Source organism: Thamnophis sirtalis, unplaced genomic scaffold (genome assembly GCF_051295495.1).
Source record: "Thamnophis sirtalis isolate CommonGarterSnake01/CBP01778 unplaced genomic scaffold, rThaSir2_p1.2 scaffold_3, whole genome shotgun sequence".
Lineage (NCBI taxonomy): Eukaryota > Metazoa > Chordata > Lepidosauria > Squamata > Natricidae > Thamnophis > Thamnophis sirtalis.
The window spans coordinates 81445683-81470350 of NW_028261383.1; the positions used below are offsets into that span (position 1 = coordinate 81445683).

The 24668-nt window shown below is 39.5% G+C and overlaps 1 protein-coding gene across 2 annotated transcripts in view; it reads right to left on the minus strand.

Moving 5' to 3' along the window:
* FAM193B (family with sequence similarity 193 member B) overlaps positions 1-24064 on the minus strand; it is a 41875-nt gene extending 17811 nt beyond the window's left edge. For both annotated transcript variants that reach the window (XM_087709346.1, XM_014056165.2), the window contains exon 1: positions 23771-24064. In XM_087709346.1, coding sequence (XP_087565472.1) covers positions 23771-23950 — 180 coding nt within the window. In that variant the 5' untranslated portion in view covers positions 23951-24064. The remainder of the gene's footprint in view (positions 1-23770) is intronic.
* Positions 24065-24668: the final 604 nt, after the last annotated feature.

Here is a 24668-nt window from a genome sequence, read left to right on the forward strand (position 1 = left end):
CCTGAGGCAGTTATATCGTCTAAAAGTGTGGTTGTTTCAAAGGTTTCAAATGCATGCAGACACAGATTGAATGAGCTCTGGATCGCCTGGTGAAACAAAGAGATTGGGCAAGCAGACAATCTATGAAACCTTCAAAGAGGTTATGCTGAGTCTTCTGGAGCAGGAGTCTCCAACCATGACAACTTTAAGACTTACGGACTTCCCCAGAACTCCCAGAATTCCCCAGCTAGCATGTCTGGCTAAAGAATTCTGGGAGTTAAAGTCTCCAAGTCTTAAAGTTGCCAAAGTTGCCAGAGCCCTGTTTTGGAGGATGCAACTACTTCAATGCTCCAAGGACCAATAGATAACAATACATTTTGTAACACATCTCTTCAAATGCCTTTCAACTTCTGTCTCAGCTAGTATGCTGCCTCCCCCGCCCCTCATACACATATTTTCAGGGCTATGTCAAGGATCTTTGGTCTCAGCCTATTCTTTTATTATTTTTTTATTCATTCAATTTATACGGCCACCTAGGTCAAACAAGTGACTCTGACCCTCTACTTGATATTTAGTGTGAGTGAAGAAGGAAGAACAGCTGCAACACACAAGACGTTGCTTTCCTTGCTGTTCCTTTCCTTCCTCCCACACCACAATGCCTGGCCATGGGGGGGGGGGGAGAAGCTTGGCAACAAATCGGACTCAGGACTGGGAAGAAAGGGCAACAAGCATGAAGTGTTCAGGTTGTATTGCCTCCCACTAAGCAAAAAACCTGGGACAATAGGCTGTGCACTGAATGGCTTTTGGAAAGCAGATGGCCTGTCTCAGTCCCAGGTGACTCAAAGCACAAAGAATGCATTAGTGGGAGACAGAAGGCGTGCTGGTCGGTGCTCCTCATAACATCTTTAGGAACAGGTGTGCTTAGGGGGCTGGGATGGCCAATCAAAATCTGGTAACATCAGATCATACATGGTAAATCAATCATACCCGCACAATAGAAAAAAGCAAAATAGCCAAATAAATAAATAAATAAATAAATAAATAAATAAATAAATAAATAAATAAATCAACTTGTATTGATTTGCCAAAAGGCAAGTAATTTTTTCAGCACAAGTTTTCTATTAGTCACCTAGATAACCTAACTTATAAGTGACATAAGCTGGCCAAGTTTTGGAGTACTGCCATTAAGAATGCTTGAGTTATAGACATTAAAAATGTTGCACTAAAAGCAGCTGTAAACTTCTTTTGTATTCAACTGAAATATTTCTCAGGTTAATTTAAGGTGGCTTTTCTCAGATAAGCTAAGTTTTCCACAATTCCCAGCAGATCCAACCCATCTGGAGAACACCTGATTGCCTCATCTATTAGATGAAGGCTCATCTATTAAATATCGGAGGTTATTTTGATAAAAGTCAATTCCCTATATTTACCTGAACTTAAGATAATGTCCCACATCATGAAAAAGAAAAAAGGAGAGAAGATCTACCTTTCTGAAGATACGTTGCAGCAAAAATATTTTAATCAATATAGTACATAAACATAGTATTTATTCCAAATGTTTTTTTAAATCAGTCTAGTTTACAGATCTTCTAATATCTATTACTACCACTTCTCATTAGATTATTCTACTTATGCTTCACAGATGAGTAAAAATAAAGCATTAGTTATATAATGCAAAGCAATACCGCCTGGATTAGAAAAAAAAACCCTCATAGGTCCTCATAAACCCTCATAAATTTCATAAAGTTTGAGCTTACAGTTACAATGCTGTCTCATACCTTGCTCTCTCATCATTAGACTTTTAGCCATAGCTGTATGGCACCCTTTTCTATGGTTAAATGGGGTGAAACGTCTATTCCATAGCATTTCTACCCAATTTTTCTATTCATTAAGGAATTATGATCTTGGCAAACCTCTTTTGTCTTTATTTATTTATTTATTTATTAAATTATTAACCTGATTATGATTCCTCTATTAGGTCTCAAATGAAGCTGAGTCTCACCAGCTAAACAGTTGCCATAGGCCTGATTTGTCTTTTTGTCATAGACCTGGTTCAAGTTGTGACCCGACAAATGCGCGCATGACAAAACCGCGCCGAGAAAACCACAACGTTCAAATCGTGCCAACAGCACGCCGACAAAACTGCGCCCACAAAAGCGCGATTAGGGTTAAGGTAAGGGTTAGGGTTAGGTTCAGGGTTAGGGTTATTACCTTGTTTTAGCGTTGTTTGTTGATGGCGCGCTGTTGTCAGTGCGCTGTTGTGGGTGCGATTTTGATGTCGCAGTTTTCTCGTCGCAGTTTTGTCGGTGCGCTTTTGTTGTGCGCGCATTTGTCGGTGAACCTGTTCAAGTATCCACTGTGTACTTATATTACTGTACAGGATTTTATTTGAAGATATATACCTTATTTCCCTGAAAATAAGACTCCCCAGATAATAAGCCCAATCAGGCTTTTGAGCGCATGCGTTAAAATAAGCCCTCCCCCTAAAATAAGCCCTCCCTGAAAATATTGCAACACAGCAATAGCCATGAGGTGACCACGTTCGCCGCCTCCTGCACCTCAAAAATAATAAAACCTCCCAAAAAATAAGGCCAAGTGCTTTTTTGGAAGGGTCAAAAGAAAATAAGACCCGATCTTATTTTGGGGGAAACACGGTGCATGCTACTACATTCACATACTATATGTCAGAATGCTATTTCCCTGAAGCTTTCTGCTGAAAATGGCAGAGAGCCACTGAAATGGGCTAGAATGTGTTTATATATAGGCAGCCTAGTCTATGTACAGTCATGCTTCAAAATCAGAGATGCTGTTCTTTTTCCCCGCATGCAGCTTGAACTGAGCATTCCCCTATCTTTGCAATTCTTCAGGCAGACTAATCAGCATATCCAGTTCTGACTCAGTACTCTATTTTGCCTCTTCCTGATTCAAACAGGCTGTCTAATTTTAAAGAAAACATTCTTAAGCAGAGAAATCACAATCTGTAAGAGCCCCATTTGTAGATGTTGACGATGATATAATTAAAAAAAGCTATAAAGGTTAATGAAGGAACTGATAGTAACAACACAGGGATCAGCCAATCAGATGCAAGCCTCTGTAGAAAGAGGAAATGTCAGTTTCCCCAATGAGAGATTCTGAAGGGGAATTTCCATGCATGTATAAAACATTAATGATATTGTGCTTTGAAGGCGAAAGTAAAATAATCTCAAGTAGACCTGGCCTCTCCTTCCACTCACCCACCATACTAGTCATGCATGCAAAGGTTATCTAAATTTTATCAATTAAATCATCTAAATTCCTCCACATAAGGGCAATCTGGGCTAATTGAGATGTCCGCTATATGGAACATAAGCACATAAACGTTGGTATTCATTATTTTGAATGCTAAAATACATAATCCAGAGCTAAAATACATAATAAAAAAATACAAGGCAAAAACAAAGATGAAGAAAAAAATTATATAAAACAAAATATTAAAGATACACATAAAATATCCCCCCCCCCGGTTGAATATGGATAAATATATTTCCACAATAATAGTTCCCCCCTCCCTGCAAAACAGGTCCACAGTTTATGAACTTCTACATCTATATTTGCAAAATGGCTATACGGCATTATAAAATATCACAAATATCGAAATCTATTATCAATCAACCAATTCGACCTATCTACTATTAAAAAAACAGTTAAAATATAATCCCAACAACAAAGCTAAACTTCAAAGCCCTCTGTTAACTATCTATTTTTGTATTTAACTCACAGAAAGTCCACAAGCGGCCTCTAGTGCCTCATAAACATTGCAACCATTGTCTCTGATCCATCCAGGATCAAATACCACTGATTGATTCTTGGAAATAAAAGCAGCATCTTCCAGTTTATCATCGTTACTTTTCTTTAAAATTGTAAATGAAATCTTTCCTGACAGCTGCTTCTCACTCCCCAAAAAGTAGGTCTCCACTGAATATATCTCCATAGCACTCGTTCAGTAAATGTTCCTGCAAATTGGAACACCATGTCTCTTGACAGCTGTCTTCTAGTTACACGTGATGGTTCTATTCCACAGACTTCATCAACTTTCCTAAGAGATTCCTGTTTGTTAAATGCCCCCTTCAGTTCCTCTAGCAAAATCTCCAGTTTTCAAGCAAAATTCCTTCTCTTTCAAATCTATTAACAGCGAATTTATTTCCAATTCATCCAATTGCATAGCTGATTACTTTCGCCTATACCTGGAGGTCTTCTTTAGGATGATCTGAAATTGTGACAAATTCATCAAACCGTTTATCTAGTTTTTCATTTAAAATGTGTAAGTTCCTACACGTTTTTTCCTCCAAAGTTTCCAAGAAGATTTTAACATTAAAGTCATCTGAATCCCATCTCAGCCCTTCATTTATTATTGCTTTCGTTTTATAAAATCCGAATCTCTCTTATAATCAAGTTTTCACAGCAGAATGTAAACAGTTCTTTTTGAAGGACAAAGAAAGTAGATGTTCCATAACAAATGAACCATGGAATGAGCTAAGATAATGATTCTCACAACAGAAAGTTTTTTTTTTAAAGAGAAAGGGGGGGGAGGGGGAAAATCCCCATCTTTTTAAAAATAAAAAGACAAGAATATATACAAAAGTAAAATGAAGCAATGACATTCTTTAAAAAAACTAATAAAATATAAAATCCTTAAGAGTAAAAATCTGGTATAAATGAGATCAAATCACTTTCACTACAAAAAATTTAAAACCAACAGCAGTCTATGCCACTGACGTCTTTGTGGTGTAAGAGAAAATTATTTTAAAGCTCTGAAATAAGATGATGAAATTTTACACCTCTAATGAAGCAAAAGGGTATAGGCGAATCAGTATTTATCCAGGCTATTAACAATTAAGCTTCAAAAAGTGATATTAAAATGGAGGTGTGCTTAAAAATACAAACAGTACAAAATACACAAAACAGCAGGAAAAGATGACCACTGACCACTCTTCCCGAGAGCTGCAATCCTCTAGATTCCTCTTCCCAGGCAAGTACACAGTCATAATGGGTCAAAGTTACTCCCATTCAAAACTGGGGAGCATGCTTCCAAAGAGACATCGTTGGTAATAGAATCAGCTATTTGTCGGCAGGGAGGAAAAAAATGCTCCATCATTCAATGCATACTTTTTGAGGACTCCTATATCAAACCAGTCAATCCTAGAGATCAATCCTTACTGCTCTTTAGAAGGTTAGATCCTGAAGATGAAACTCAAATACTTTGGCCACCTGATGAGAAGGAAGGACTCACTGGAGAAGAGCCTAATGCTGGGAACTATGGAGGGCAAAAGAAGAAGGAGACAGCAGAGAATGAGGTGGTTGGATGGAGTCACCGAATCAGTTGGCATGAGTTTGAATGGACTCCAGAGGATGTTAGAGGACAGGAAGGACTGGAGGAACATTATCCATGGGGTTGCGATGGGTCGGACATGACTTCCCAACTAACAATAATAACATTGGTATACATGACAATGCCTCATGTCTGTTGAGTGTATCAACGATGGAAAGATGCAGTGTTAGATCTCATCACTCCACAGCCCCTTCTTGCTGTCTTTCAATAAATGAGATTTTTTGTCTCCATCATCTCATGCCCCTTGCATAAAGTATTTATTTAAGCAATTTATCCACTGCCTTAATTCTAGTGGACTCTTATGCAATCTACAAGCATTAAAATAACACTAGTAAATAATACACTATATTAAATTATTAAAAATAAAATAGGAGTGTAGAAAGCACTGTTTCCAAGTAACACCCTCAGTCATATATGGATATACATCACCAGATTTAAAGACCTATTCATCTCTGGATCTTCTTGTTTTCAAGCATAACACTATATATTGCATGCTGCTTTGAAGCTTTGAAGAAAGGCCAGGAGATAAATGAGAGACTACCGTAAGTTAACAGACTACTTTTATGAAAAATAAAATATGTTCTATCTTCTCTATAAAAAGGAGATATTATGGTTCCCAAGACTGATGAAACGTAGGTGAGGATCTTTATATTGGGCCCTTTATATTGAGCTTTAATTCAGAAGGAAATTCATTTGAACTAATTAAAAAACATATATTTTTCAGAATGAACCTCTGTAAAAAACATTATGAAACTTGATCACGTCATAACTGGTGCCTCAGTTTCAAAGAAATGAATCATTAACAACGTGTGTTAGGTTATGTTCTTCCCACTGACTATACAGTAAGGAAATGTCATTTTTCCATATTTCTTTATTTTACTATAGAGATTATTACTCAGTCAGATCCAACATCTGGCACTTTTCTAAACAATAACACACTTTGCTGCCACTTTATCCTGTTTTTAGCTGATTACACTTAGAACTGTCAAATACTCACAGTATTCAATGTTCTTCTAACTTGTTTCTCAATGGGCAGAGGGCCAGCCTGATGGTTGCAGTGCTCAGACTCACCTGTGATACATAGACTGCACAGGTTGTATGGGCTGCGCAGCCCCAGAGTGTGCCAGCCAATGGACCAGCAGGCTGTGGCTGCTGCCAGACACCATTGGCCTCTGTGCGCTTGCCACCTCCTGTGCTGGCCACGCCAGTAGGGGCTGACAATCTAAACGGGGGCTTATTTTGGGGGTAGGGCTTATATTATGAGCAGGCTGAAAAATCATGCTAGGGCTTATTTTCTGGTTGGGTCTTATTTTGGGGAAAACATATTTATTTAATATTTAATACTTTAAAGTATTGATTTATTGGGAGCTTATTTACAAGTCCCTGAATGAAACTTTGAGCGTTTAATACCAATCAACCTAGTTTGAAATCTTAATCTCTGCACGTCATTTATAATTTGGACCTCAAATCCACAAAATAAGCTTTATAAACATGATGGCGAACCTATGGCGCATGTCCCACTGGTGGCACACAGAGCACTCTCTGCGGGCATGCCAGCCGTCAACCCAGCCCAGTTCCATCATGCATGCGTGCACACCTCCCGCCACCCAGCTGGTCTTTGCCGTGAATGCAGTGGGGGGCATGCACGGGGGGTGTTCGCATTGCATTTTGCGGCCTCATGCAGCACCCCATGCCCCGTTTTGGCTTTCAGGTTGGTGCAGGAGGCCTTCCAGGCCCAAAATGGGGCGTAGGGGTGCCGTGCAAGCTCCCCGTGCCCTGTTGGGGGCCTGGAAAGCCTCTTGCAACAACCTGGAAGCGTAGGGCGATTGTGCAGTGGGGCGGGGGAGCACAGATGGGTCGTGTGTGCATGTACGGGGGATGGGGCGCACATGGGGGCGCATGCACCTTGCATTATGCATGTGAGCATGTGCGCTTTCGGCACGCGATGACAAAGAAGGTTAGCCATCACTACTTTATAACAACTATTTTACACAAACACTATTGCAAAGAATTCTATTCTTCCATAATACAGCCATCTCTCCCAACATCATTAAGACACATTCAATGACTATTCTACAGAATCTTGCCTATTTGACAAACATTTCCAATTTGCAACAAAATATATAACCATCACTCCTTCTTCAGAGAATAAACATTTTATCACCCATATTACCTGTAACTGATAAAAGCAAATTATGATTATGGAAGAGACTGTGGCAAAGCGCACATGCCAAGGAAATGCTGTAAGAAAAACTGTTTTTATGTAAATGTTTTAAATCAATTCTAGGTTTATTTCTACCAACCTTTTTTTTTTTAAAAAAACTCTACTTCCTTACTATATACTTTACAAAATGAAAATAATTAGTCATTAGAGACAATTTGAAAGAAAATAGCTCTCTCATATTTATTATTTAAACTGGTTCCACATACTGTATTAGATCAAAAATACTGAAAAAACAGAATTCTAATTAGAATCTGTGGTTTCAATTACATTCTTTCTAGATCCTGTACTTAACCAGGAAAAAGAAATATTGAGCATGCTCCGACAAACCTCAGGGGTTGTTATCCTTCAGCATAATATTAAGAGAGAAGAGACAAATAAAATATGATAGTGACCGCACTCCTATTTCTGAAAATGTTTTGGAATATAACCGGATAAACAGTTTTTATTCCCCCTACTTCCGTCCCTGAACTTAATAATTGTTTATTAATTAAAGCCTTGATCAAATTAAGTTTCAAACTTACTTTAGCTGTAATGTAGGGCTCTAACTAGCTTAGATGCTATGTTTCTAGCTAACACCTGATGCTAAGCAGGTGGGCCCCCAGAGATCCCCTTTCAAATACTTGGGGAAAATATATTGCATGACAGAGTTTTCTACTGCTTTTAGATCTGTTTCAATAAAGAATATCTTTTCCTTCCTAAGTAAAGATACCTAAGCAACAAACTTCCCATCATGCAGAAGTGTTTACTAGTTTTTGGTTTTTCTTTCTTTCTTTCTTCTTGGTTAATTACTAAGAGGATTGTCCTTAAAGTTGTTCAAGTTGAAGTGTATACGGGCTGCATCCTGTCTCTTGAGAGCGACTCGTTTTGATTCTTCTCATCGATAGGAAACTTGTTAAAACCTCATTTTAAAGACATCCCAAAGAATAATGTTGCTCTTTAAACTGTCTTAGATAATTAATTTAACCTTTGGGCAAGGAAGGATAGGGGAATTTTGACTGCAGGGGAGTGAAGAAGCTGACCTAAAGCACAATGAAGAATATTTATTTGAATTATGTCTGTACTTTCTACATCTGTAGACTAAACAGGCAAGCATTCAACAAATTCTCAAGAGAAACTTTAACTGGTAAGCTTGTGAGTTAATAGCTTGTTTACCTTTTTTAAAGCTTTCTGGTATATTACTATAGTAAAAAAAACAAACACAAGCCTATTAATAACTTGCAAATTTATGTCAAAATAGTATGATATTGAACAATTGAAGAATTCAACATTTCTGTTTAATGGTTCTAAGTGACACCATGAAATGCGAGTGAACTATATAAAAAAGAATCTAGTGAGGCAGAAAACCTCTCTTGGCATTAGCATGATGTTGATTTTTACCAAGGAGTTCTACTTATAATGCTTTAACAATTCGGGTTTGTTCTTATAACAGAACAGATGGAATATTTATCTGCTTAGGACTTAACAGACAACATAAAATAGCTGCTGCTACATGAAATCATATGACAGTGCCTCTTAATTTCTGAATTTCTGGTGGGTGGCTTCTAATGAGAAATCCCTTGCAAAGCGAGCACTAGCTTCTTCAGCCATCACCCTCCAGATGGTGTTGGGACTGCAGTTCCCAGAATTCTCTGCCAGTAGCCTTCCTGGCTGAGAATTCTGGGAGCTGCAGTCCCAACACCATCTGGAAGTCACTAAGGTTGATGCAAACTTTAAATGGCGAAAATACCACACACTCACCAATAAACCGAGAATTTTAGGTGCCAAAACATACACGCAAATTAGGTTTGGTTTATCCAGGGATGAGCTTATCTGCAGATATACATGTTGAGTGTTACAGTAATACTGAAAAAGTATTACTTTTTAAAAAGTATCTGTAAATCCCATATATATTCACAAATAAACTCATCCATGGATAAAGTAACCCCTCAAATTTTTAACCAAAATACCATGAGAAATATGCGGCCTGCAAATAAGCCAGTTCTGAAAATTAAAACATAAGTATTTCGAGGGTCAACTTATTTGCAGTTGGGCTGCATATAGGGTAAAAAAGAGAAAGATTTCCTATGGGACTGAAAATAGGGGGATGGGGGAGTGCATAGTATGCTGTGCCTGAACAAACTAACAAATAGTGTGAGAATCTCCATGATACTACTCTTAAAACTTTATTCATTCTCCATGTCTCTAAATCCCTTTGTCACTCTTTAAGCACGAGCTATTCAGAGGAGCTCTATTGGAGCAAAGAAAAGAGGGGGGGACTCATTTTGGACAGAATGGTTTTAAATTATTTTATGATGCAAAGTTTTATCGATAAAGTGCCTATTCAAGTATTATTTTTTCTATTTTTCTTCCCACTGTTTATGTTCACAATCACTTTCCTGTGAGCAAATGATATAATGTTTTAGAGAGGCTATTAACTACAGTGTAAGCATAGCAGAGCTGCTGTGAGGTGGTTAAGGTGTTGGATTAGTACTGGCAGAGTCACGTTGATCCTCAGCTGTGGAAACTCACCAAGTGACTTTCACCAAATCGCATTCTCTTAGCCCAGCCTACCTCAAACCTTATAGGCTTCTTATTGTGAAGATAAAATGGAAATCCTCCTGTAAACTGCCTTCAGCTCCTACCAGAAAGACAGGACATTAAAATTAATAAATTAGTTAAATATAGATTAGCTGATTAGTTCAGGCTTCATTGCTAGATTTTTCTGTATAATCTGGGCTGTGACCCAAAAGGAGGAGGGGCTTAGGGGGAGGACACTCCTTTTCCCAAATAATGTATGATTAAACACTTCCACAAAATTCTCCAGGAACTGGCAAATACTTTAGTACAAAAATTACACTGATTCATCTATACAAGTAGTCCCTGATGTACAAACTCAACTGAGCCCAAAATTTCTGTTGCTAAGGGAGACATTTGTTAAATGAATCCCCCCCTTTTTATGACTTTCCTTGCCACAGTTGTTAAGTGAATCATTGCAACTGTAAAGTGAATCTAGCCTCCCCACTGACTTTGCTTGTCAGAAAGTCACAAAGGTAATCACATGACCCAGGGACATTGCAATCATCATAAATATGAGTCAGTTGCAAAGCACCAGAATTTTGATCACCTGCCCACAGGAATGCTGCAACGGTCATAAGTGTGAAAAACTGTCATTTTTTCCAGTGCTGGTGTAATTTTGAACAGTCAGTAGGTGAACTGTTGTAAGTCAAGAACTACCTGTAATGGAAGATATATTACCATACAGATTATCCTTGACTTACAACAGTTCATTTAGTGACAATTCAAAGTTACAATGGAACTGAAAAATATGACGTATGACTGTTCTCCAAAGTTACAACCTTTCCAGCATCCCATGAACTTGTGATCAAAATTCAGATGCTTGGCAACTAGTTCATACTTATGACCACTGCTGTGTCCCAAGGTCATGTGATCTCCTTTTGCGACCTTCTGACAAACAAAATCAATGAGGAAGTCAGTTTCACTTAACAACTCATGTTACTAATTTATCAACTGCAGTGATTCACTTAACTGTGGCAAGAAATGTCATAAACTCACTTAACAAATGCCTCACTTAACAGGAGAAATTTGGGCTCAATTGTGCTTGTAAGTCGAGGTAGATATCATCCATTACAGGTAGATCTTGACTCAACAATTCAGTGTGTGTGTGCGTGCGTGTGTGCATGTGTGTAGCTGCAAACTTCTGTTGCTAAGTGAAGCATTTATTGAGTTTCCCAGCATTTTATGACCTTTCTTGCCACAGTTGTGAAGCGAATCACTGCAGTTGTTAAATTAGTAACATGCTTCTTAAGTGAATCTGGCCTCCACATTGACTTTGCTTGCACACAAAAGGTGATCCTATGACCCTGGGATATTGCAACCACCATAGATATGAGTCACTTACCGAGCATCTGAATTTTGATCCCGTGATCATGGGAAGGCTGAAATGGTCATGAAGAATGCTCACTTCTTTCAATGCCATTGTAACTTCGAATGATCACTAAATGAACTGTTATAAGTCAAGGACTACCCATACATGCTGTGAGGAGAACAGTATCTGAAGCATTTTATCACAAGGCTACAAACTAGGAGGCTTCACACTTTGTGCACAAGTGTGTCGCTTCCCTTTTATTAGCTATTTTAAATGCTAAAGAATAAAAAAGGTGTTCAGTCCCCTGCATATCATTTTGTCTTCGGCATAATCTTGCAGGGGGCTGTGTTGCTGGCATCCAATTAGCCATTTAGGTTCTAATCCAGAGACAGATGCCAACTACAAGTCTGACTTGATGTGACAGCTGCAAAAAAGAAACATACAAAAATAACTTCTGTTAATGCACCTCTGGATTGTGGCCCTGGGTATTAAGAGTGCAACTGGTACTTCAATCAAGGAGGAGATTTGTTGACCAGCAATGTTAACTCGTCAGCAAAGAATCCTGTAGCACCTTTTGCTCCCACAGACTGACTGATACCATCAGGGAATTTGTCAAATCATATTGTCACAATCTGTTTCTAACACCAAGATGACCACGGGCAGGACTTGGTTTATAGCAAATGAAAATAAAAGATGAGATCAAATATAGGCAGCACAATCTCCACCTAGAACTTAAAAGGACAGTGAAGTCCAAGAAACCTCCAAATAAATTTAGCAGTGATAAGACAGTGTTCTGATAGGGAATTTAGATACTGGTTGCATTTCTGTAGCAACATTTTTCTACAGTACTTCCAAGTCTTTTATAGCACATATCATTTGTAACTTTAAGAAGTAATCTCCAAATTAGAAAATATTTGCGTTCTATATATTAAACCTGAAGACTATCCGTGCAATACTAATCAACTTCAACTGGATAGCTCATTTGTTATCTGTGTCTTAAATTATATGGCAGGTAAGAAACTCCACTGTGTGAAACTATGCTTAGTATTATTAATCTGCTTTGGAAAATTGTAACACGTGAGTGCCAATGTGTACTCAGGCAGCATCCTGTCTCTTTTGCCTTGAAGACAACTTTCATTTTAATAACTTTAATTAAATGATTGTAAGTTATCCTCAATAAAGCTCACTAGCAAGAGCTATGAAGTCAGCCCTGTCATTAAACTCTTAATGGGTTAGAAATGAGAAGAGAATTTTTCCTCACTGCAGTTAAGAAGGTATGTCAATTTAATAACAGACTCCTATGTTTTTACAAGCTGTATAAGAGGAAGATTATCAGTGGGCACTGCTGTTCTGATACAACAATAAAAGAACTTACACCTATTCCTTTTCCTGGCTTCTTATTTTTAAAGGCACCAAAATTCTGTCCTATCTGCTGAAGGGCAATAATTATTTCTTAGTACAGGTAGTCTTCAACATATGACCACAATTGGGAACATAATTTCCATTGCAAGTGGTTGTTAAGTGAGTCAGGCTAGATTTTACAACTTCTGTCAATGTTGTTAAGCGAATCACCGTAGTCATTAAGTGAATCGTGCAACTGTTAAGCGAATCTGGCTTCTCCTATTGACTTTGCTTGTCAAAGTCAGCTTGTCAGCTGGGAAAGTTAAAGGGTGATCCCATAATCCCCAGAACACTGCAACCATTGTAAACACATGCCGGTTGCCAAGCACCCGAATTTCGATCCCGTGACCCTGGGGATGCTGTGATGGCTGTAAGGGTGAGGACCCATTGTAAGTCACTTTTTTCACAATGCCACTGTAACTTTGAATGGTCACTAAACAAATTGTTGTAAGTCAAAGACCACCTGCATGCTGCTTGCTAGTTTCCAGCTTGTGATAAAAACTTCCAGATGATGGAGAAAAAAAATGTACATATGTTGAAATCTGGGTATCCAGATAACACAAACTACACAACTGCATGAAATATAAGTGTCAGGTTTTAAGAAGAATGTCATCCTAAAATCTCGCTTAGTGAAAGTATTGCAAATGTGCAAATATTTGTACTCTTTCTTTCATGCAGTACTTTCACTATCCATAGGTTACGGGCAAACTTCTATTTGTCCTTCTATTGAACTCTCTTTTATTCTGGTTCTCCTCTGCTAAGCATCACACATATGCCAAAACACATGGTTAGTGTAAATGCAATCGCCTGAAAAGCACTTTGAAGACCTGAAAATAATATTTAAATTCAAAATACTTATTTTGTTTTTAGCAGAGCTTCTACTATTCTAATTTCATCATTACTTGTACTACATCATTTATGCTTTGAATAAGCACTTTGAGACAGGATAAGGTCAAATGCACATGTCTACATTAATGAATTTAATACTAGAACTTTCTGGGAATATACTTAAAACTACAAGATCTGGGCTGCAAAACTCTGGATGATCATATAATAACAACAACAACAATAATAATTCATGGAAACTTCAATGAACCTCTGGAAAATGAAGCTTATGGCTAATGGAGAAGAACTAGGTGAAGTTGAAATTAAACGAGGCATTTTCCAGAGTGATTCCCTTTCACCCCTACTTTTTATACTCTCAATGCTACCACTGACAACCATTTTGAAGAAGGTGAACTGTGGATACGAACTTGCAAAGAAATGACTGAAAATTTCGCACTTGGTGTACATGGATGATTTGAAGCTGCTTGGTAAAACAAAAGCTGAACTGAATTTATTAATTGAAAGCACAAAAGAATTTAGCCAAGACATTGGTATGCAGTTTGGAATTGACAAATGTGCAACAATGGCAACCAAGGCAGGCAAAGTCCTAGAAGATGATGGAATACAACTTGGGAATGAAGAAATGATAAAGGCAGTAAAACCAGAAGAAGGCTACAAGTACTTGGGGATTTTAGAGGCCTCCGACTTAATGCAGAATAAAGTCAAGGAATTAACTTCAGCCAAGTACATTCAACAAATTCGCAAGGTATTAAGTCCAAACTGAGTGGAGGAAACATCATAAAAGCCATAAACACCTGGGATATACCTGTAATTCGATATTCTACAGAAATAATTGACTGGACCCAGGTGGAGTTGGACAATTTGGACAGAAAAATAAGGAAGCTTATGACAATGAATCATGTTTTGCACCCTAAAAGTGATGTTGACCGATTATATCTACCAAGAGCAGAGGGTGGTCGAGGACTCCTACAAGTAAAACAGACTGTGGAAGAAGAAAAACACAGTTTGAATGATTACCTCCAGAAAAGTGAAGAACCAATGATTAAGGAAGTAAATAAAGGAGGCCTTTTAAAGACAACTAAGTCAAAATTTGAATATAATAAAGAAGTAATTGAGAAGCTAGCTGAAAATTGGAAAAACAAAGCTATGCATAGCCAATACTTGAAAAGTATTGAAGGCAAAGTTGACCAAAAGCTAACTTGGAACTGGTTAAGATCAGGAACACTGAAAAAAGAAACAGAAGGCTTTATTTTGGCAGTTCAAAAACAAGCCTTAGCCACAAAGTGCATGAAGGCAAAAATTCAACATGTTACCACCAACAGCAAATGTTGACTCTGTAATGAGAAAGACGAGACAGTCGACCACTTGATCAGTGGGTGCAGCAAAATTTCACGAACTGACTACCTACAATGCCATGACCGCGTTGCTAAGATCATTCACTGGAAATTGTGCCAAAAGTTTGGATGAGTATAGCAAAAACCACTGGGAACATCAGGTTCAGAAGGTTTTAGAGAATGAGAAAGTCAAGATCAAGTAGGACTTCAGAATTCAGACTGACAGGAACTTGGCCCACAACACACCTGACATAACAATAGTTGAAAAGAAAAAAGTATGGTTCATTGACGTTGCAATACCTGGAGATGCATGAATTGAAGATAAACAGCAAGAAAAAATCACAAAGTACAGGGACTTGCAAATTAGAGTTGAGCGACTGTGGAAAAAGAAATCATGTGTTGTCCTGATTGTAATTGGAGCCCTTGGAGCAATACCTAAAGGGCTACCTCGTTATTTGGAAATTTTAAATTTATCAGACTTGAACATTCTGATTCTACAAAAAAACACTCTACTTGGAACAGCTTATATCCTCCAATGTTACCTTAACAGTTCCTAGGTCCTTGGTTAGGACTCGAGCTGTTGAGCTACCAACCAGCCCCAAAGGCTGTGAATCTCACCAAAGATTAACCACATAATAATGGGAAGTGTTCTCTACTCTCTAGTTGTTGTCCAGATTTTTGTGGCCCAGTATCTTGTAACAGCCTTACCATACAGCCAAACCATATATAATTATCAGAAACCTCATGTAAGGTCATAGAATTTCTATCTGTGTGACCACTATTAATCACTCTTACACAGAAATGAATTAAAAATACATTACTTGAGGAAGAATTTAAGGAAATAGAGGGGAAGAAACCTCAATAATACTCAATTTTTGTCTTCAAATTAGGGATGCACAACATTAATAATTCTTTTCTCTGTTTCCTAAATTCAAGTGTGTTGTGGTTTGTTCCTTTTCTCAACACTATTTTATAAACTCATTTAGGATGGTTAGATACTTTAAGATGTTGCAATTGAAAGATGGTTCACACATTATACTATGTGAAAATGTGGTATGTCTGGTTTTGATTTAACATGATGCATACATTTAACACTATGGTCTGTAAGATAACATTTATCCCTTAACATGAACCAGGCACAATTTGTTGCACAAATTATAATTAAAGCTAATACATGAATAATTGGGAAACCTAAAGTATCTTGCAGCCTCTGTCCCAGAGTAAAAACTGGGAAAAAGCCTGTCATCCAGTGACTTTAATTTGTGTTTAGGATACTGAAAATATAGAAGTAGGCTAATAAAAAATGAATACAATAGATCGTTATTTTTATACTTAAAATCCTGAGCAATAAAAAACATAAAAAGTGCAATACAACTTGAATTACTAAAAATAAAAACATTTTTTAAAATATCTGAGACTTTCAAATATAGCTATTCAAGCAATACTACCATTACAACTAAAACTAAAAGTGAAAGAATGGAACCAACTCGATCTCTCCCAAAAGGACAGTCCATAACTGAAGTATAACCAAAACGTTATCCCATGAACCTAACAATCTAATCTCATTGGTGATACAACATAGGCCTGTGATTAAAAACTCTATGAGATATTACAGCATTCAGATATTCAAGGCTCCAGTCTGTGAAGGCTTCACAGATAAAAAACATATTTTGTTTTGTGTTTAGGAACAAGTGGAGACCCAATGTAGTTAATATCTGCTGATGTCTAGTTTCTAAAACATAAATCATATAGTGGTTTTGTCAGCTGTGATTCGCATTAGCTGAAGTCCAAAGTTTTTCAAGGGCAGCCAGTACACAGGCTTGTTTCACACATCGTGCTAAGCCATAATTGGTTAACTACCAATTTATTGAAATACTACATGTGAAGTGCAAATCCAGTCAGAGTGTTATAGTAATCACCCAAGAGGTAGCTAAGGCATGATTACTCACTGTCCCCAGGAAGCAATGTAACTAGCATAAAGAAAAGCACGCTTGGCTACTGTGACTACTACTTGGCTATCTAAAAGCAGTGCTAGGTCTAAGAATTCACACTCCTGAAAAGCAGCAAAACATGCAAAATTGCAAAAAAAAAAGGGGGGGGGTTACAAATCCATTCATTACAGGTTGTGCCCAAATTCCAGGTTTCTTTGTCTATTGTTAATCTTATGAGGTAGACCAAACAGGAAACATGATCAGATAAACTAATTCTAATATAAGCAACATTAACAGATTCATGCAAGTCTGAAAGTAAAATTCTCTTGCTATCACCATTATAGCCCAAGAACCTAGAGATAGTCCTTTCTGAGCCTCTTGCTCCATCTACTATGCAGTTGCAGGCTGTGTTGTCTCTTATCTGACCATTCCCTCAGCAGTATCTCTTCGCCCTATTATCAAGGCTTTCTCCACATGTCATTACATCAACTGACCAGTAAAACCTTCATTTTATCTCAACTGAGTCTCAAGTTGTGTGCTAATATTCAGTCCTTCACATTGTCCAGAACATCCATAGCCTTCTTGGCTCAATTGAAAAAAGAGGTCAATGTCATCAGCATAGTATATTTACCCCAACATTTCTGTGATGATGAGATAAGATGGTGAAATGGTTAAACTGTAGGATTAGGAAGGGGAGACCCAGTCCACTCTCCACCTTGGAAGTTCACAGAGTCACTATCTTTCAACCCAACCAACTCACAGGGCTGTTTTGAGAAAAAATTGTTAAAGTATTATGTACACACTTTGAGCTTCTTTTGAAGAAGTGCCATATAAATGTAACAAATAAGAACTACAGGGATAGTATATATTAGACTACCCATGACCCATTGGGTCATTGCTTCAGTAATATTTCCTTACCTAAACAAAGAAAATTACTGGCAGGCAAAAAGTAGTGGGACAAAGAATAAGTTCCATTTTCCTGCTGGCTTCCCCACTGGTTTTCTTTCAGGAAGCTCACAGAGAGCATTGGAAATGATGGTCATGTGATGGTGGCTGACCACAGCAGTGAAGGGGACTCCACCTTGCCAAATTTCAATCCTGCAGAAATCAGGAATCCCTGAGTTTGGACACATTTTTTAAGTTAGCCCATTTGAGGTACTTTGATTTAAAAATTACTGCCCTATGATGCACTGTTTCACACAATTGAAGATTACAAACAATCATATAGACACAAGAGTTTTGGTAATACATATGTCTGAAGGATCTATCCAATAAGCCAAGGACCAAAAGGCAGTGAAATTGTCTTCTAGTAGCACTTTCTGGAAACATCTAGCCAATACATTCAGGAACCTCTCTAATATATTATCCCTCAATCCTGAATTAGCCAGTTTCTGAAAGATGCATTTATCCTGGTAGTGATGGAAGGCCCAAAACAACTAACAGAATGCATTCCTATTGTTTAGATCCCAGCATTACCTTCTCAAGGGTTTACTGAGGCTTGAACCCAAAATGGAATAGGTTGAAAGAATAGTCTTCACCCAAGAACACTTAGAGTTGTGATGTCATGCCTGGCATATCTGCTATATCCTCCTACATTTGACTATGTTTTTAAAATGGGATGTTTGCTGACAGTTATCTAGTTTAAGAGGATTAAATAAAGACTTTATTTTGCAAAATTATTATTATTAGAGGAGTTGAAATTAATCATCTTTGCTTTTCATTTTCAAGACAATTCAAATGGTTAGACTTACGTCCCTTGTAATGAGCAATCAGCCTTATTCCTCTAGGCAACCTGGCTCATGGCCTTAAGTGAATCCCATTTATCAAAACTAAAGAAGTGGTTGCCTCAGTTACATTAGAAGCTACGTAATATACCTTGATGTGAAAAAGGTTCTTGTATAAGAACAAGGTTATAAAGTTTATCATAATAGGTTTTGTGGAAATGGGGAAATACTCTTCTCATTACTTAGAATGTAATAGTCACTGAAGAACCCAAAATAATTCTGTGGGAGAACATTGAGCTAGAGAGAAATGATTTATCAGTTACAAAGGCGGCCTTAATTTGCTTTACCAAAAGTCAACCTAGTCATCTGTTTAAGTGCTTCATTGTCTTAAGTTCTACAGAAAACCAAGACATCTGTGTTCTTAGCCAATCATCTATCTACTACCTAGGTCAGTGATGGCGAACCTATGACACGCGTGTCAGTGCTGACACGCGTAGCCATTTGGGGTGACACGCACAGGATTTCATGCGATTCATCCTCGGCTCCTGCACGGCCGCCGAGGATGAAAGAATCTGTGCTGGAGGAATGGGGGGGGGGGCGGGACGTGTGATCTCCCCCGCCCACACTCACTTACTGTATCGCCGCCGCCCCTTTCTGAGCGCAGGGGCTGCTGGTAAGGCGTGCGTGCCGTGCGCACACACGTCATCAGTGCGGCGAGGGAGGACCCGCAGGAGAGGAGCGCGGGAACAGTGCACGCCTCTCTCCAGTCAGGCCGGCACAGAGAGTCTACTCCTGGTTAGTTAAAGAATTCGCCCTCCCCCTCACTTATCTCAGTTCACGGCAGGGCTGTGGAGTCTGCTGCTTCCAGCTCCACGTCCTCATCAACATGCCGCTCCGGCCCGCCCCCGCTATGAATATTCATATTCTTCGCCCTCGCGTCACTAGGAATATTCATAGCAGGGGCGGGCTGGAGCGGCATGTTGATGAGGACGTGGAGCTGGAAGCAGCCGACTCCACAGCCCTGGTTCACGGCACCCCAAACAAGTTCAATAATATCAAGGGCAACATACGAAATCGACTGATGAACAAAGAAGTTACTAAGCAGGTATGTTAAATAATTTGTTTTTGGTTTATTAAATACAATTATATATTGCAATTATACATTTTTGTAGTTTAAACTATAAATTGCGCAAAATTATGTTTTTGTCGAAGTGACACACAACGCGAGTTATGCTCAATTTTTTGCCGATTTTTGACACACCACGCCAAAAAGGTTGCCCATCACTGACCTAGGTCATACCTTTCATACATCAGTCAGCACTCCAACAGGGTGATCAGTTATAGTAACTGAGACAGCTGTGATTTTAAAAATTAATTTTAGGACTTCAAACATGTGGATTTGGGTCTTCAGAAAATGAGGCTACAGGGATGCTTTGGGCAGTATCCTGTACAAAATCAGATGTTTAAACCCATCCCTCTTTCACATAAAAGGATGGCTTGAAGCTAAGTTTTAATCTTCACAATTCATAGATGATATTGCCACAAATAGGTAGTTTAGGATATCTAAAGGGATACATACATACATACATACATACACACATACATACATGCACATACATAGATACACACACACACACATCCATCCCTTTAGATATCCTAAACTATGTATGTATGTATGTATGTATGTATGTATGTATGTATGTATGTATGTATGTATGTATCTTTTCAATCTAGATTACAATTGAAAAACAGGTGATAGATTCATCCTAGCCAAACTGATGAAGGTGCATATCTCTAATTTCATTACCCCTTATGCCAGCAACCTAGCAAGGACCATTTTTTTCTGAAAATGATGAGACAAGATACAGTTCACACTGACAAGCTTAAGAAGCAACAGGGTTACATTAGCTTCCCTCACTTATGCTGCATAAAATCTCTTGCTACTGCTGTCAAAGAGACAAAATCCTAGAGTGGCCTTACAAAAAAAAGGAAGCTCTAGCAACACTTTACAGCTTGTTTTACTTTTTTATACCCACTATATGGGGGCTAAAATCGTAAGAAACAAGCAGAGAAGTCTCTTTCAACTATGTCAACACTGGGTCAATTCTGTCCACCTTATGTTTTTTTAATAATACAAAAAAAAATTACAGGTAGTGATAATCTTTTGTTTCTTTTGAGAGGGAAGCTGTCAAAGACAGTCACTTCCAATTTGATTAGGGCATCTATGCCCAAAATGTAAAGGAGTATTTCCCAAAGTGGAGCAATTAATTGTGTCAGCTATATCCCGTAAGAGTGCTGCTTCTTGAAAGTGGTATCTTCTCTTATTTCAGGGGAATCTGTCTCCACTTCCTACCAGAAAGTCAGAAGCAAACTGTGGCTTCCTAGTCTTCCCACACATAATACAATATTTGGATTTTAAAATGCAGTACTTAAACCTAAACTTGCCAAAATAATAAAGGTTGAAAAGTCATGCCTTTGGTGTTTAATAATGGCACAATGGTTGGGGAGCAAAAAATAAAAAAGCAAGCACAGAGTGCTACCCATCTTTATGACAGGTAGGGCAGACTGATGTTAATTTCTTTCTCAACTTTCAGAGATGCCATGCTGCTGGTTATCTGGCTTAGTTCATGTTTGTGCCAATCTGTCAAAATCTTGATTTCTCTAATAAATATATCTGTTAAGCACCAAAGCAAGAAATCCTAAACCACAACCTAGGACCCAGTTATCTAAAGTAAAATCCACTGAACTCAGTGGAATTATGTATATGTAAGTTTTGACTATTCTTCTCCAATGCTGATGCCTATGGTGATTTTAGTTCTTAAAAACGGTTGAAGTTTTATAAGTTCTAGGAGTGTTTTCCTGGCCACAAGGCAAGTCGGGAATACTTTTCTAGATAAAAGTCATCTGTAGAAAAAAGGATATTATGCATTAAAAAGCAAGGAAAATACTCTTAGTTAAGGGGCAATCCTAATGCTAGGTATCTCAAAAAAAAACCTCCCATTGTCTTAATTTTGATTCTCTGAATTCAGAAAATAGAATATTCTGTGACTGATCAGAAGGGTCCTAGTTTCTTTAATTTCTATATCAAAGCCATTATAACAGCTTTTGCAAGATTAAAAAGAGTAAGCGGGCTGATGTGTTTGGCTAAAATTGGAATCACACCTAAGACTTACAGATTTGATTGGGGAAACCACTTATTTTATTCAAGCATATTTCAAGCCATTTCTGATGCCATTTCATTAACATTTATAAATGATAGCTATACAATTATTCCTGAAAATAATAAGGGACAAGTAAATAGAGGGTTGCTTACAAGCAGCTAAGTAATGGCAGCATAGACATTTTTTTAACCTTGGGCTAGAAACCAGTGTCATTTTAGGTGAGCTGCATTCTAACTGTAGAAAACTCTCTGTCCTTGTTTCACTTAAAGTGCCCATCAAACAGTTTTTGTTAGCCATACTGAAAAATATGTAAACAAGTGCAGTAGCCTGCAGCCTCCTAAGACTGTAAATGTCTTGCCAACTGGCACAGTATATAGACAAGGCCCTATTTCTACATATTCTGTACTGCTTTGACTGAGTCTTAGGCATGTTTGTCTACCAATAGTAGTCTGGCTTCCCAGTTTAATTCACAGGCCTTAGTTTGCACAAAACTATCCTAAGCATTTGCCACATCACTATACATGGTGAACAATACAGATGTAGAAGCATTTTGCCCTATGCGAATAGAACAGATGCCACCTATCCAGAATAGGGCTCAATAGCTATACTGAACTAATCCTGGCATACATCAGATTCTAGTTGTTTCTTTGGGGCAAACTGCATTATGTTTGTAGCAAAGATCTACTTTAGTTCTCCTACAATAAATCAGTAAATTAAAGTTACTGCTGAGATCCACTTGGTGAGCCTCTTGGGGGACATAACATCACTTACACAATGACTTTTGTGGAACATAGTCAATGTCTCCTTTTGGACTTACAGGGTTCTTTGATCTACATACGTCCTTCTTGCAAGGCAGCCTTCTTGTAAAAAGTATTTTGGTAACCATCTCCTGCTGTCAATTAACTCTTTATTGTTTAATAAAGGATGTTTCAACCGCATAAGATCCAATTAACTGCCATCTCCTAGTACCTAGTAGGAAAGGATTCATGCATTGAAAGGGATTCTGAAACAGGCCTAGGCACAATCTAAAGGACAAGATGCAGCATAGTCCAGGGCAGGGCCCACTGAAAAGCAAATGAAATACAGTACTCAAAATATAAACAGAATGCTAGGATACAGATGTATAACACTAACTGATTATTTTGGGAAAGGCCTGTCTTTGTATGCCCAATAGGCAGAATACAGAATAAGATTTAAGAATATGTAACTGCTTTTGAAAAAGAAATCTAAATAGGCTTTGGTGATGATTACAAGGTGCAACCAGCATATGGTATGATGCTTCTCTACTGAAATGAGAGGGAAATTGCAGCAAATGTGTAAGCAGCCCTGCCTTCTGCATCCTGGAGTGGACTATATGCACAATCAGTTAGGATAGCATACAAGGAAAAAGGTAGCAATTGAAAGGTGAAAATAATACCGACAAGCACAGCAGATATTATTTCAGGCTAAGTGTTTATCTAATCAGAGGGTTGACGGCAGGTGATGTTGGTGGTGAATAAGTGGAGGGGCTCTGGGCCTGATGGGTGCTATATGTCGGGGGAAGCAGGTGGCTGCGGGTGGGGGTAGGGGGGGCTGATAAAAGGCACACACAATGCTCTACGGGGATTTAGGCAGCCTGGATCCAAGGTGGATCTTGAGGTGACCGCCAAGCGACCAAGCGGGTGCTGCTGGATGTACAGGGGGCACGAAAGGAGGGTGCTGAAGCAACGTGCTGCGGGAGCCGCAATTCGGGAGGGCGATCCCACCGAGCGGAGGAGGAGGAGGGATGGCGAAAGGCTACTCCGGGTGGCTGAATGCGGGTGATCCGACTGCGCTAGCAGCAATGTGGGTGAAGGGTGGATCGCGCCGCCGATGGATGCGGGGATAAGCGGGCTGAGGGGTGTGGATGCAGGCTCGGGTCTGACGGCGGGCGAGATGGGGGCGCGCGCGCCCAGTACCTGTGAGGCTCTTCCCTGCTCCGCGCCACTCGCTGCCGCCGCCGCTGCCGCCGCCACCTCGGGGGTCTCGGGAAGGCCGGGCCCGGCGGGGGGCGCGGGCGGCTCCGGGGGGGCTGCTCCCCCCGCCCGCTCCCGCCGCGCCCCAGCCGCGCCCACCGCCTTATTCCGCCTGCGAGTCATGCTTGTCCTGCACCCCGCGCAGTAGCTCCCGCCGCCGCCGCTCGCCGCCGATAATGCCGTTGCCACTCGCTGCCGCTAACGCCGCTCGCCGCCACCGCCGCTGCTGCTTTCAGACAGGACAACAGCCAATATGGCGGCGCGGCCCGTCCGGCCCCTGCCCGCGGGGGAAGCCTTCGCCGCCATCGCCGAGGCGGGCAGTGCCTGGGCAGCGCGCCCCCCAGTGGCTGGAGGAGACGCCATTGGAAGCAGGCACAGCGCACGGCGGAGATTAAATGGCCCGGGAGGAAAGCCTGTGGCTTTGGGCAGGGAGATCCCTGCTCCCTCCGTCCCTCCCTCCTTCCCTCTGCACCGTTTCTGCCGGGCTCAGATGGCTGGTTGTCGTTTGGAGGCAGTTTCCGAGAGCGGGAAGGCTTCTTTAGCACAAACGGGTACAGGTCAGGTAACGTTCGTCCTCGGGCACTGATGCGGAAGGAAGAGTGTTTAGACATGTTAACTGAGCATTTTACCTTTCCATCCAGTTAAAAGGGGTCGTCGCCCTCATCCATATAGGCCGTCTCGTCCCTGCCCCGTTGACTTTTCGCTTTCCAACTACGTTTCCTTGCAATTAGTGCCTTCACTGATCGCCTCAGTTAAGATCGCCATGCAGTTTAGAAGAAACTTGCAGTATGTCGTTTTTATGTGTATTTGAAAGCTTGACTACTGTAGATTTTGAAATATT